General features: G+C 31.3%; 2 protein-coding genes across 5 annotated transcripts; one reads left to right on the top strand and one right to left on the bottom strand.

The window, feature by feature from the left end:
- The first annotated feature begins 496 nt into the window (after positions 1 to 496).
- On the top strand, positions 497 to 4,746 carry LOC137816146 (putative protein phosphatase 2C 39). 4 transcript variants are annotated; one of them, XM_068619262.2, is made up of 5 exons: positions 497 to 882; positions 2,845 to 3,090; positions 3,506 to 3,782; positions 4,072 to 4,226; positions 4,367 to 4,746. In XM_068619262.2, the coding sequence occupies exons 1-5, from the start codon at positions 850 to 852 to the stop codon at positions 4,502 to 4,504; spliced, it is 849 nt and encodes a 282-aa protein (XP_068475363.2). In that variant the 5' UTR covers positions 497 to 849; the 3' UTR covers positions 4,505 to 4,746. The 4 variants fall into 4 exon arrangements, with proteins under 4 accessions (XP_068475363.2, XP_068475427.1, XP_090153159.1 ...); XM_068619326.2 differs by having other exon boundaries at positions 505 to 960; XM_090297033.1 differs by having other exon boundaries at positions 546 to 882; positions 2,879 to 3,090.
- Positions 4,747 to 7,106: 2,360 nt separating this feature from the next.
- Positions 7,107 to 8,613, bottom strand: LOC137830180 (squamosa promoter-binding-like protein 5). Its single transcript, XM_068637359.2, has 2 exons — positions 8,085 to 8,613; positions 7,107 to 7,641 (listed from the first exon to the last, which is right to left on the bottom strand). Exons 1-2 carry the CDS (start codon positions 8,429 to 8,431, stop codon positions 7,413 to 7,415), a joined length of 576 nt encoding a protein of 191 aa, XP_068493460.2. The 5' UTR covers positions 8,432 to 8,613; the 3' UTR covers positions 7,107 to 7,412.
- Positions 8,614 to 14,566: the final 5,953 nt, after the last annotated feature.

Below are 14,566 nucleotides of genomic sequence, written 5' to 3'. Positions count from 1 at the left end.
CAAATTATTCAGAGGAGTTAACAAGTTAAGATACATGCTATGAAAAAGTTATAATTAGATTACTTCAGAAAGTAAATCATCGTCTAATTACCATCTTTCACAAAAAAAAATTCAAAATTAATTAACAACATTTCCTTATTTTGATTTTCCTATTTTTTTTAATAGCTCACCTCGTTAGGTTAATTATACAAATAATATACAATACACACTGGATAAAAAAAATATTTACACAGTATTTTTTTTTGTCACAATATACTAATTTTACTAAGGAGACTACCACTACCAAATTATAAACGAGTATTTGATCAAGGTATTATTGACTAACACGAAATATTCTTTCGTATGCTATCCCCTTTTTTCCATATATTAAAATACTACTAAGCTGGAAATATATATATATATATATATATATATGTATACTCTTTTTTTTCAATTTTTCCATTTCTTTCTTTTCTGAGCTAAATACCCCATTCACGATAACCTGAAAATAACGTAGTTTATTAGGGATGATTAATTTAAAAGTAGAGAAAGCTAGGGCCAACGAGAAAGCGCCACGTGTATGCTGAACGCGTATTTGTAATTGCGACGTACGCGGCATGGTATTGGGAAGTAGAAAAAAGTCGTGTCAACGCGACATCATCACTTGCATAACACAACTCACTCTCCTTTTTCTTTCTCTTCCCTTCGATCGCTTCCATCACTGCATCTTCACCTCTTCACCTCTTCACTTCTCTGTCTTCTTCTTACCCTCCCTCATTGCGTTAACACAAAAAATATACATAAAAAACAACACACCCTCTACGTGGCCACTCTCACTTTTATCTTAAATCTCTATTTAAATCCTTCACTATGACCGGCAAAGAAATCCTTCATAAGATGAAGGTACCCTTTTGTTTTTTCACCTTTCCTGTTATCCTAATTCTCTCTTTCATTGCTATACTTTAATCGAATTGCTACCTGGTATGTTTTCTTTTGATTTTCCTCACTTATTTTTCCCTTTTGTTTCATCACAATCGCTAACAATTTGGTTTCTGTTCATATTTGTCGGTGTTGTTCTTTGTCCATCAGTTCACTGGATTGCTTTTGTGTTTGATAAACCCTGTAATTATATTTCATGTATTTGTGGTTGTGAATGTAGTTTTCACTCTCTACCTTTCTGGATTCTAAATTCGGATCTAAAGTCACATCTTACTTTGAATAAGATGAGTTAAACTCTCTCAACTAGTATTTAGTGTTGGGTTCTACTTTTACTCTTTTAGTCCTAAAGTCCTAATTTATTAAGAGTTGAATTGTATGGACGAACTATCTTACCCTTGAGTCACAATTCATTGAGAGTTGAATTGTAGGGAATGTGCTTTCTATAGCTTAGATTTTAAGGTTAAAGCCATCTTAAAGGGAAAATGACTACTACTGGCTCATTGTGGATTGGTGATATTGGTGATGTAACCTGTGTAAAGGGTGATCATAAGTTTTTTCTTATGAACTTGAAGTATCCTTTAGCAAAGAGTCAAATTCTAAGATTCTATGTGGATACAAAGTTAGAAGAACTTTTGAGAATTTTTTTTTTTTAATTAGAAAAAGGCTCCATATTTTCAACAGAGAAGCTCCCGAAAACTGTTGAAGTATCTTTCTAAACAGGCTCTAATTAATCAATATACTGAGGATGAATTCATTTAAGACACTGACCTTTTCTAGCCAATATGCTTTATCTACGAACCTTAATTTTATCAACATCTACGTTGAAATTTATTGCACAGCCACCAGAACCAATGAATTTAATGGCCTACAAAATCTCTTGGTGGATCCATTTATAATTAGATTAGTTTATTGTGGTTTACTTTCGCTTTTTAGTTTTATTACTGTATTGCAGGTTTATATGGCATAACAAATTCAAAATTTTAGAGTATTTTGCTGCGGACAATTTGCACAATCTATTGTGCTTTTGTTTGTGAATGATCATATTTTAGGTGTTAAGTTGGTTGGTTAATGGAGATGGTTGGGAGGTTACTTGTCACAGTGGCTAGAAAATATCATCAAATTTTATGTGGTCACCTGCAACTTTGGAATCAAATGCTGTTGGAGGGTGAATCACGGGTTCAATACCCCAGTTGCTGAACATTGTGTTTTTGACATGGAACACACGAGGAATGGGAAAAGTCAGTTGTAGCCCTCATGATGGGACGGTTGCCTTTAGATTCAGCTGTGCCAGTTGTTAAGTCCAGCTAGCTGCAATATCAATCAACTTGATTTATGCTATGCTATGTGTTTAAAAGCAAGATAGTCCCTGATGAGATAGGAAATGGAGTTCAGTCTTTTTGTTTAGTTCTAGTTAGGTGTTGATTTATAGACAAATACATTTGAGGGCAAACTATTATAGTTTGGTGAGGAATAAAAAGAAATGGAGGTTGTGTCTGACAAGTGCAAAGGTCAGAAAATTTAAAATGACAGTATAATTAATGATTTGTTATGCTTTACAAGTCCAGGCATTGTTTGCTAAGAGAATATTTTATGTAGTGTACACAGCTAGTTATTTGAGAAGATAGAAGAATATGTGTAGATACATAAACCTAAATTTACTTTTGAAAAAACTTGGAAATGATACTCTCAGCTATTAATTTTTGAAATACAGCTGAGTAGTGTCTTAGAACTTAACAATCACACAAAGCTTCAAGAAATACAACTTGGTTAGATAAGTTGCCTATGCTTGTCTTTCTTGGAGTTAGATGAGTTCAAAAGTTTTCACTTAGATATTTCTTCCCGGACCTGATTCTTATTTGATTGATAACTCAATTTTCTGAGTTTTTCAGTTGTGAATGTGTTGTGACCTGATTATGTTACTTACAGGAAAAAGTTTTGGGCGCATCTGATTCTGATTCAGGTAAAGGAAAGAGCAAGATGAAGAAGCACATAACTCATGGCTTTCACTTGGTAAAGGGAAGAGCAGGTCATGCCATGGAAGACTATGTTGTTGCTCAGTTTAAGCAAGTTGATAACAATGAATTGGGCTTATTTGCAATATTCGATGGCCACTCAGGTCAAAGTGTACCTGATTACTTGAAAACTCATTTGTTTGATACCATCTTGAAAGAGGTAAATGCGGGTTCATAATCTTTAGTGGTTACTTAATTATTGAGCTGCTTGATGTGAAACATAAACTGTTTTCAAGCAAATATGCTGGACTTCAGAGTCTAATTCAGAAGAAAAATGTCTGTGCAAGCTGAATGAGTTTGATTACTGTCTAACAATAGTTTAAAGAAAACAGAAACAGATTTTGTTTTGCCTGTCATATGAAGTGTTCATTTTTCCATTTGTTTTTCCTTCTCTACACCTTTGTTTAGATTTAGTTTGAGGTTGTCATCCTGTTGTAGATTAGCATGTAGTATGTAATAATTACTCTAAATTTCTAATTACTTAACAGCATCATGAAGAATGTGAATGTTAAAAATTAAACTCTTCAAATATAATGCATGTCTATAACTCTTGTTTCCCCCATTTCTTCATGTAGCCTAACTTCTGGACAGAACCTGCTGAGGCTGTCAAGAGAGCATATAGTATAACTGATTCCACTATTTTAGACAAATCAGGTGAATTGGGCAGAGGAGGTTCAACTGCAGTTACAGCAATATTGATCAACTGTCAGAAGTTAGTAGTGGCCAATATTGGGGATTCCAGGGCTGTCTTGTGCAAGAATGGCCAGGCCAAACAACTATCAGTGGATCATGAACCAAGTGTAGAAAGTGAGGATATAAAAAACAGAGGTGGTTTTGTGTCAAACTTCCCAGGTATGACATTTTAAAATGTTGGATAGTTTACCTTGATCTTAATTTAGTGTTGTACTTGTACAATATCATCCCCTTATCTGTGTTTAGTTTCACTTCTGTTCTCATTTGGTTCTTAATAATGTGTTTTCTTATGTCCTTGATATTAAGGTTTGATATCTTTTTAGATTCTCAAACTGTAAAAAATTGTTAGCTTTTAGTCCTTAGAAATTCAATTTTCTCCTTCCTAGAAAACTCCAACATTCATTCAAGTAATTCAGTGCTAAGAATACTGGTTTTCTGATTCAATCAGGGGACGTTCCACGAGTTGATGGTCAGTTGGCAGTGTCAAGGGCATTCGGTGACAAAAGCCTGAAGATACACTTGAGCTCAGAACCACATGTGATTGTGGAGATGATAGGGGATGATGCAGAGTTTATTATCTTAGCCAGTGATGGTTTATGGAAGGTAATATTCAATAAACAACACAAGATTCTCTTCTTCATGTTGAAGAACGAAATCATAATAATACACACACCTAATGAATGTGTCTTACACCAAGATACATGCATTTTCTGCACTAATCATATTCATTAAAATTATGGAAGGTAATGACAAACCAAGAAGCAGTTGAAGCAATAAGGGATGTTAAGGATGCTCGGTCTGCGGCAAAGCTCCTTACTGAAGAAGCACGTAACAGGAAAAGCTCAGATGATATCTCTTGTGTTGTTGTGAAATTGCAGTGATCACATAACTTAAATAGTAGAACTTGAAAGTGTAGCATATACTTTGTAGTGTATATGGATAAATGGTGATATACCCTTGTGGTGTTATTGCATGTCAAGGCATTCAGTGTGTTATATTTCATCTGTTTTCATACAAATCACCCGTCTCAGAACATGTTGTTTGATGTACCAATGTTAAAAGGATGTAGTTTTCGATTGTGTTGACCAAAATAATTGGTATGAATGAAATCAAGTTTGGCTAATCTCTATCATCTTCAACAAGTCAATTTCTTCCTCCACCTCCATAGTTTCTTCCTGCAACTATATACTTCTATAAATCTTTTGGTAAGAGGTGCAAGATTTTTTTTTTCATTTTTAAACCATAGTTTCTTCCTTCAACTATATACTTCTATAAATCTTTTGATTCCAAAACTACCTTTGGTAAGAGGTGCAAGATTTTTGTTTTCATTTTTAAATTGTATAATCTGTTTTTTTTCATTTTTGAATTGTATAATACGTTTTTTCATTTTCGAATAGTATAATCTGTAGATTTTCTAAATTCTAAAATTCAAAATACAAAAATATATTTTTGAACTTAAAATAATGCTTTCTAAATTTTAAAATTTAAAATACAAAAAGTGTACTATAAGTGTTAGAATTTAAATTTTTTTTTGAATTCAGAAAATATATTTTGAAATTATTTTCAAATTTAGAAAATATATTTTGAATTTTAAAATTTAAAATAAAAATATATTTTAAATTTTAGAGTTTAAAATTTTAGTTTTTAAAATGCAAAAATTGTATTTTAAATTTTAAAAATTGAAATATAAAATTGTATTTCAAATTTTAGAGCTTAAAATTTTAGAATTCGTAACAAAGAGAAGATGGGTCTCAATAAAGAAAATGAAAAAAATTACAAATTGTCATTTCACCTCTTACAGAGGTTCAGGAAGAAATTGCCCTTAAACAAAGCCTTTTGTTGGGCAATTGCTTCCTGCACCGAAAATTGATTCGCACCTAGCGAAAATTTTAAAATTTTATTCTGCCCTTTTTAGTTTATGGATATTTGAAAGTCATTTTTATATATTCTGGATTTCGAAATTCAGAAAGTTATTTTCGTATTTCATTTAAGTTTCTGGATGGTCATATCTGGAAGTGAATAATGAGTTCTGAATTTTTATATCCAGAATGGTGTGTTATAAATGGTGCTAAGGATTGAGATCCGTAACCTATTTATGTTTGCTTACGAATCTTGACATCTGAAAGATCATTTATGCTGTTCAAATAAGCTTTCGGATGGTAAAATCCGAAAATAATATATTAATTCCAAATTTATATATCTAGAACTTTGTAATTTTGACTTACAATATAAATATTCAAAAAGCAAAACTTTAAAATCATTAAAGATGGACATTTTACATGAGTGAGTGTGTTGAGTGCAAATCATAATTGATATGCAGTAGGGAGAATCAGCCTTTTGTTGGTTCATCCATTTGGGCTTATATGCGTAAGCTAAAATGAAAATTTAGGGAATTAAAAATATCGAGAATTTATATGAAATAATTTCGCAATTCATGAATTAATTTTAACCTATGAAAAAATTAAAGAAAAATGAAAAAGTTTCTTAATAAGATCTAGTTTTTTTAATTTATATAAGTTTACATTCTATCTTAAAAAAATGAATTGTTTTTACATTTATGTATACATCTAATTTTAACTTTTCATCTGCAAGTGGTTTTATCCAACTACATCATTGATCATTAAATTCTTTCTTTCTATGCATTTTTATTGTGAGCGGGAGAAGCAACATATGATAGCTTAGACAAAAATGCAATTATTGCTTTGCTACCTACTAACTAAAAGTTAGATTAATGAGAATGGCTTATAATTTATATTTTATTTTCATTAATTTCTTCATATGTGTATGCTTATTTTGAATTTATATTTACAGAAATATATTCATATATTACTATGTTTTTTAAATTGTACATAAAATGGGTTTGGATGTGTCCAATAAAAAGTCTCAACTCCTTATTATAGAATAAATATATTTTGACAGTGAAGAATTGAGATGAAAATCTCACGAGAATCCAGTTCTCACAACATATATAACAAGATTAATTTACATTTTTACTTACATGGTTTAATAACTTCATATAAAGTTATCCAATTTAACTATTAAAATTATGGAAAAAATTGGTTTGAGACTAAAAAGTAAAATACATATACTAGACAAACCATTATAATAATATAATAATATTTTAAATTAAAAAATAAATTAAAGATAATTAAAATATTAATTTATTAAATGAATGTTTATTTGATATTATCTAAAGTCAAACATATAACTTTTTTTTAAGCATTTGCTGATATATTATTTCTCAGTAGACATTTATTTATATTTCGAATAACATATATGTACTAAAATAAAGTTGAGATACTTTTTATTTGCATGAAATTTTATAAACTTAATTTACTTTACAAAAGAATTTAGTTCATACTTTATAATAAAGTATTTAGTTCTTTTTGAGTAATTAGTTTAAGTTTGAAACTAAATGGTTAGTTTATTAGCATATGAAAGAAAAATGAGAATAAGAAGAAAGAATCGAAATACAAAGATGAATAGCGAAAAGATGCAAAAGCTTTTTATTTTAATCCAATGGAAGACTAGATCTCACCACCATGAAATGGTGCTTCAATAGGATAACAATGGTAAGGAAGAACAGAAACGAAAGGCACTGTCTAAATAAGAAAACATGGAACTCAGGAAACTAGCTTGCATTGCATAGACACAAGCTTTGGATGTTGGAAGTTTTGTTTAGTTTGGTTCTTGATCATGTGAACAAATAAAGTGGTCTTTATTATATGACTTGGTTTGTAAGAAACCAGAGGGTGACAGAAGAGAGAGAGCTTGGTGAACATTTTTGCTTCATCTGATGTTGAAAGACTTGTAGCCAGAACTCCCTGGTAGGTTCATCTGAATTCTCCCCCTCTCATCAGCAAGCCTGCAGTGTGTTGTTTCCTTAGGGTGGTGATGGCCTTTGCTGCTGCCATCGTTGCCAGCTTCAGGGTTGCTTTTCCGGCGCCGTTCGTTGTGTCCGGCCAACCGCCTCCGGCAGCTTCTCTTAGACTCATCAAACTCCGCCAGGTCATGGAACCTGCACACACTCACCATAGGAAGAGAAAAGCTTCAATTTTTAACTGTTTCACACTTCTGTGAAGAAAAACATAGTTTTTAGACATTGATCATGGCTTATTTTCACTTGTGAATAGACCCTTAAAGGTTTTAAATTGCAGCTAGTCATAATTTTTTGTTGATCATTAACATTTTGAAAAATTTTGGACAAATGTGATGGATACAGTCACAATTATGTTTGAAGAGAGCTAGAAACTATCCATGTTTCAAAGCCTTGATGATGCTAGTGGAAGTAATTCCTTTGGTACAAAAAGTATATAATTGTTATCTTCAAAAGTTTATGAACTGAACTAAGATAATAGGAAAGCAGGATCAAGGGTACCATGTGTGGTAAAATGATATAGACAATACAAGTTTTGTCCCAAGAAAAAATGGTGAAGATGAATGAGTGTTGATTGAACAAACCTGCTACATTGCTGGCAAAACCTCTGCCTCAGCCCTGCAACAACCACAGCAGGAGCTTTGGAGTGAAACTCACACACCTTATGGCGGCGATGGTACCTCTTTGCATCAGTCAAATCAGCACCACACCTCTCTGCTTGACAGGAAGGTGGAGAAACCCCTCCACCACCCCCACTTGACCCTCTTCTCCCGCCACCACTATTGCTACTAAGCCCTCTCTTTTTCTCATCTTCTGTGAAACTAGCACCACTTTCATCCTCCTCTTCCACTTCATTTTCCACTTCCTCCTCCACACTCTTTCTCACCCTCTCAACCAGTGATCTCTTCCTCTCCACAGTCCTGGCCTCCATTGTGCAAAAGGGTGGTGAGTGGTGATGGTGGACGTAAGGTTGTTGGTGAGGCAGAACTTTTTGGAGCAAAAGAGGGAGTTTATAGGAAGCAGAAAGGCAGAAAAGAAGGGTGTGGACCACAGGCTCCGTTTTGTTAATTGTGTGCTTGTGTAAGCATAAAGGTAGAGGAATAGTGCACAGAGGAGGGTGTTGGAAATGTTTTGTCTTTAATGATAAGCTAATAGAGGAAAAGGTTAAATCCCAGTTGCTGCAGTGAAATGAGAGAACTGGGAAGTTGCTATTCATTTTTTAATCAATGTTGTGTTGAAAGTGATAGTGCTGATGGCGCGTCAATCACAAACGCATAACCATTGGTACTCAAGGAATTACAAATTGGAAGAAGAGGATTTTGCTTTTGTTTTGTTCTTGTTTCTTTCTTCTTGTTCTGATTTCTGATGCCATGCTGATCAAGGACCAATGTCACATGCCTACACAACCCCTTCCTCACAATCCTTTGCAATTACAGTACACACTCATAAATAGTTAAAGACACCACTTTACAATTTTCCAAAAACATTTCTATTTCATTATATATGTTCATATTTCAAGAAAAAATCATTTATCCTTCACTCTAAATTAACAACATATCAGGATTCTACAACAATAACAGTACACACACTTGAATAATCTGAGTCCACCATTACTCCTGAAACAATTGTTCTGAGTTACTAAAACAATATCTGTATATTAATAATGCATAATATTTTCCAACAGGGTTGATATGCAAAGTTTCAATGAGAATAAGAATTGGTGGAGGAATCCCTTGTGTTTGTTTCAGAACTAACCTAAAGAAGAAAATTACCAGCTCTTATTTTTCACTGCCACAACAACAATTATATGCACAGAGGTGCAGACATAACATAAGTACACAAGTAAAGATCTTGAGTAGAATTAGGTAGTTCTTGTCTCTGTCTCTGTTGCAGTTAGCTTTATTCATTGCTGTAGTGAGATTGAGCATTAATTTATTTGCATGGGGTGAGAACTACTGGTCCATTGCATTTGTTATGTGGTATCCCCATGGTCTAATGTACTCACTGCACTACGCTAGACCGTTTAGTAGAGACATCAATTTTATTTTATTTTCATATGGGACAAGAAAATTAACCTTTCCAACTGACAAGAGTATTGGCAAACTGTCCCCTTGTCCTTGGTGATCCTCTCTAACATAACCTTCTGTTGTTTTTAGTGAGAAATTGATTATCTTTATGGTGGGATTTCATTCTAGATCTTATATTCATTAAAATTAAGAATAACTCATAATATATAATAAGTGTATATTTTACTATATAAATAAATAAATTTTATAAGGTTAAGTTAATTATTAAGAAGTAAATTTTAAATATAATTCAATCTTATTCTGATATTATCAGTTCGTGTATGAGAATATATATATATCATGAATGATCTCAGCGATCCGATAGCGCATTATAAGAAAATCATTAAATAATAACTAAATTTAGAGGCTAAAAATAATTAATGACTATATTGACTAAATTATATACTATTTTAAAAACTAAAACATTATTAGTATGTAAAGTGATTTCTATTATCAAAAAATGTTAATTGTTAGATACTGATTTAGAAACTATCTTATAAATTTGTATTAATAACGGAAACTACGGTAGATACTAATAATTTGTTAGTTTATAAAATGATCTTTAATTTAATCAAATAGTAACTAATTAGTTTAGTTTCTAAAATTAATAAAATGATCTTTAATTTAATAAAATAGTAACTAATTAGTTACTATTATATTAGTTACTAATTAGTTACATTTTTTTTTATCAATGTCTACCATGCCTAAAGCAGTGTCTATCATATTAAATCTTCACAATGTGTATCATCATGATATGTATTTTGTGAAGTCTATTTGTTCATAGCATCTACTTGACTTTCATGATCGTCTAATATATAAATCAGAAGCAATTGTTTCTATATTGACTGTCTAACAACTATATTGAAGAGTAAAAAGCATAAAGCTTCAAAATTCAATTTTCAGGGAACTACATAAAGATCTTGAAGATGAAAGACACAACAACAAAGTGTACAAATTTATATATAAGCTTTCTAAGAATACAGGAACATGTTTTATAGTTGTGTGATTAAGAATAGTGTTATATAGTTACATATGCTTTTATAGATTGAATATGAGATTGGGTTATGAGCTTAACCATTGTAAATACTTCACACTAAGAAGTATATCACGTGAGTTTTCATTGTTCTCTCATTAGAAAGGTTTTCTCATTATTAAAAGGTTTACACTAATATGGCTCATGCTCCATGGCCTACTTAATTAACCATGCTCTTGTTCATGCCCCATGTCTTCCATAAGTAAATAGCTCATAAGACAAGCATCATTTCCAGACACATGTAAAATAATAAGGGACGAGCGGGATCGGTCTTTGTGCCTATTGGAATAAAGAACCTGGCCTTCGTGGAGATTATGATTGATTTCCTACAAAGGTGTAGAATATTGGTGACGTGGAGAGGTGTAAGAATATTTGGTGACCTGTAGAGGTATAAGAATATTGGTGTACCTGATGTGTAGAATACTGGTTTACCTATAAAAGTGTAGAATACTTGTGACCTAAAGAGGTGTAAGAATACTTGCGTACCTAAAGAGGTTGAGAATACTTAGTGAAAGGTTCTTGAGGGAGTTGCTTAAGGGGACTGGATGTAGCATTTGTTATTGGGTGAACTAGTATAAATCTTTGTTTACTTCTCTCTCTTTACTCTTGTTTAAGATATTATTTTAATTGATTCATACTCCATGAATTGAGTTTAGACTCCATTAAGCCATCAACCAAAGTAAAGAAAAGTGCAACAAAATTAAAAAAAAATACAACAAAGTTCCATACCAAGGAAATTAACAAGTTTTGCTTGTGCTAGTGACAAATTTAGCCATGGAATTTCATATTTGTGATGGAATTGTTTTTCACTAGCTTGCTTGATGCTATTGTTTCGCATTTTCTTTGTTTCCATTTGTGTATTTTCCGGTCTACCTCCTCTCATCAAGTGTTTGGCTCATAAAAAACTTTGTTTTCTCAAATTCTTCTTTGATTTTTCAAGTATTTATAAGCCTTCATGCATCTTTAATGCTTGTATGGTCCTCAGTGTGTGAGTGGGCCATGTGCTCTCACTCTTGGCCTCTTCCTTTAGGATTTTGACTTCCCTAATGAAAAGTAATGCATGTCAACTTCAAAAATTAGGATTTTGACTTCCAAATCAAATCCTAATTAGTCCAAAATGAAGCACACTTATGCTTCTACTATTTACAAGAGAAAAATACTATTTTTATACAAAATTTCTACAATTATACATTTTTAGGGTTTGTGGTTTGGAGTTTAGAATTTTGAAAAAAATAAAGAAAATATTTTCATTTATACTTGTAGATCATTTCTACATGAAACTTTATTTTTTCCTTTCTTCTTAGTCAAAAGTGTGATGGTTAGGGAGGGAGAGGTGCCAACTTTACTTGTATTTATGATTATTAATCGAACTTTTTTTTGTAACATCAAGTGAAGGGGCAAGGCATCTATAGAACTCCTGCCTTTTCCAAAATTTATTGATTGAATGAGAATTGATTTGATATTAAAAGTTTATCTTCACAAAATGGGAATAATCTTTTCCTAATTCTCCATTCAAGTATCCTTGCTTGGGAAGAAAGAACAATATGAGTTTCTTCTTATAAACTTGACAAAGTTTTAAGAATTTTTATCTCGGCTGAAGATGATTCCATTTATTAAATACAAATTTTATTCATCCATATTTTCCTATATTACAAGTATAATTACACAATACAAAAAAAATAACTTTATTATTTAATCAATGTTTTATTAATTAGTTAAGTGTAATTTTTTATTATTTAATAGTTTTTTAAAATATCATTTGTTTTTTTACATTTCAAGTACTTAATTTATTTAGTTCTAACTTTTCTTTATTTTCTGTTTTTTATTATAAATAAATCAGTATTAATATTAAATATTTTAATTCAACATATAACTAAATAATTACTACACTTATTTATATTTTATTTATTATATTTACTATATATTTTTACTTGTTAGAAAAAAATTCAAAATTCTAGATCAAAATTTAGTTTCCAAAAAATCGGATTTGAACTGGTTGGTTTAACACACAGAACACGATAATCAGGATCAGAATTTAGTCATCCAAAGATCGAATTCCATCTATAAATAGTGATGCGTGCTATCCTGGTAATTAAGGAATATATATAATTTACTCTTTTGGGGAATTAAAAAGGATAACAGTGATATTAGAGGGGGAAATTCACAATTTTCCCACTTTTTCACATATACAAAACCCTAATTTTTTTAAGAAAACTTCGAAAAAAAATAGTATTAGGTTAACCCTTTTCAAGTTTTATTTTTTCTTTCTATTTTATTTACAACAATAATATTTGGCAATCCGTTAAAACAAAACAATCATATTAACATTTTAATCATTGTTAAAATAATTATTAATATATTATTAAATTAAAGTTATGAAAGGGTTGTTTTATTCTAAACGTGTTAAAATAAAATTGTTCTTTTGTTTAGGCAATGTTTTTGTATAAGATTTATAAAATTTCAACACTGTTTGTTCGAGTATATCTCTGTTCGATGTTGGAAGTCGATTTTGAATAATGGGGAGAATAGACTATTTCTGATTTGATAGCACTTAATTGACTTACAAAAAACACTGCAACTACGAATATACTGCACACATTTTGGTTGGTAGATTACCACCATGAAGAGAATTTTAAAACTGCCTTAATCAGGAATTTTCTTTTGTTACTTTAAATACTTAAAGATGTATCACCAAATCATTAGTTTAAGAGGAATTATATCCTCATTAAGAAAATGGAATTATCTATTTTTTAAAATGAAACTGAGTTTAAGTTCTATTAAAAAATAGGTTTAATAATATTTTTGGTTCCTATATATAAAGACCAAAAAACAAGTCAGTTTTTAATTTATTATGTGGACCCAATTTTTAAAATGATTGAATGTGATCTCTATGATAAATTGTCTTTGATGGCGTTAAGTGGATAATGACTTGAAACACAGAGTGATACACATGAAATTTCATTTGAAACACCTATATAATTTTATTTGGAACACGTCATTTGTAGGCATTTGTTGAGATGAAAATTTTGTGTTTAGGGTTTAAGGTTTAGAGTTTAGGATTTAGGGTCTTGAACATTGAACAAAAAGAAATTTGGGGTTGTTCTCGAGGGACTGATTACGAGATTTGGAAAGTGATCTTGTGCATTGTAGTGGTGGTGATTGGGCTCTTGTTGTTTGCGTTGTTGGCTCGTGTATTGGGTGGTTTTCTATTAACTTTGTAAGGTGAGTCCCACTTCGTTCGACTTCAATTGTTGTGTGGCTCTTACTTTAGGGGTTTATGGTGAGATTAAAATATTGTTTTTTTAGGCTTTGATTGTTTGTATGCAGTTAACTATGTAGTTTATTAATTTCATTGCACTTTGTCAGTTAATTAGGGTTTAGGGTCCCTCCACGTAGAATTTTTTGTTTTTTCTGGTCCATCATTTCCTTTTCAATGTATTAACTGCTTTATAATTTGTCTGATTTGTGTGCATATCCATATTTAATAAAGATACATTTATTTATTGGTTGTCATGTACGAAGGATTTTTTTGACATTATGGTCCACCATGGGGTTGTAAATATTGACACACTAAAATATGTTGGTCAGACAAGTAGAAGGCCATGTGACTCAGATAGATGGATTTATTTTGATATACTAGGCAAAAGGAAATGGGGTATGTAATAGTGAAGGAGTTGTGATATCCTTATGGTGGGTGTTATCTTTTGAAAGATAGGTTGCACCTGTTGTCTGAAGACAATGGTGCAATTAATATGGTCAACATTGCAAGGCAAAGTAATGAAGTACATTTTTTTTGTGGTACACAGTGTCTATGTTAGAATATATGGCCGAAACAAGAGGAGGTGAATTGTTTTCACAAAGTTTACGCAAAGACTGGTGTTAGATTGAAAAGATCAATTAAATAAATCAATTGATTTACCTGTTCAACTAGTTATTTATTAAAATCTTATATGTTAGGCATCACAAT

Source organism: Phaseolus vulgaris, chromosome 11 (assembly GCF_051622355.1).
Source record: "Phaseolus vulgaris cultivar YP4 chromosome 11, ASM5162235v1, whole genome shotgun sequence".
Classification (NCBI taxonomy): Eukaryota; Viridiplantae; Streptophyta; class Magnoliopsida; order Fabales; family Fabaceae; genus Phaseolus; species Phaseolus vulgaris.
The sequence above is the reverse complement of the archived record's forward strand: the minus strand, read 5'-3'. Positions and strand labels throughout refer to the sequence as shown.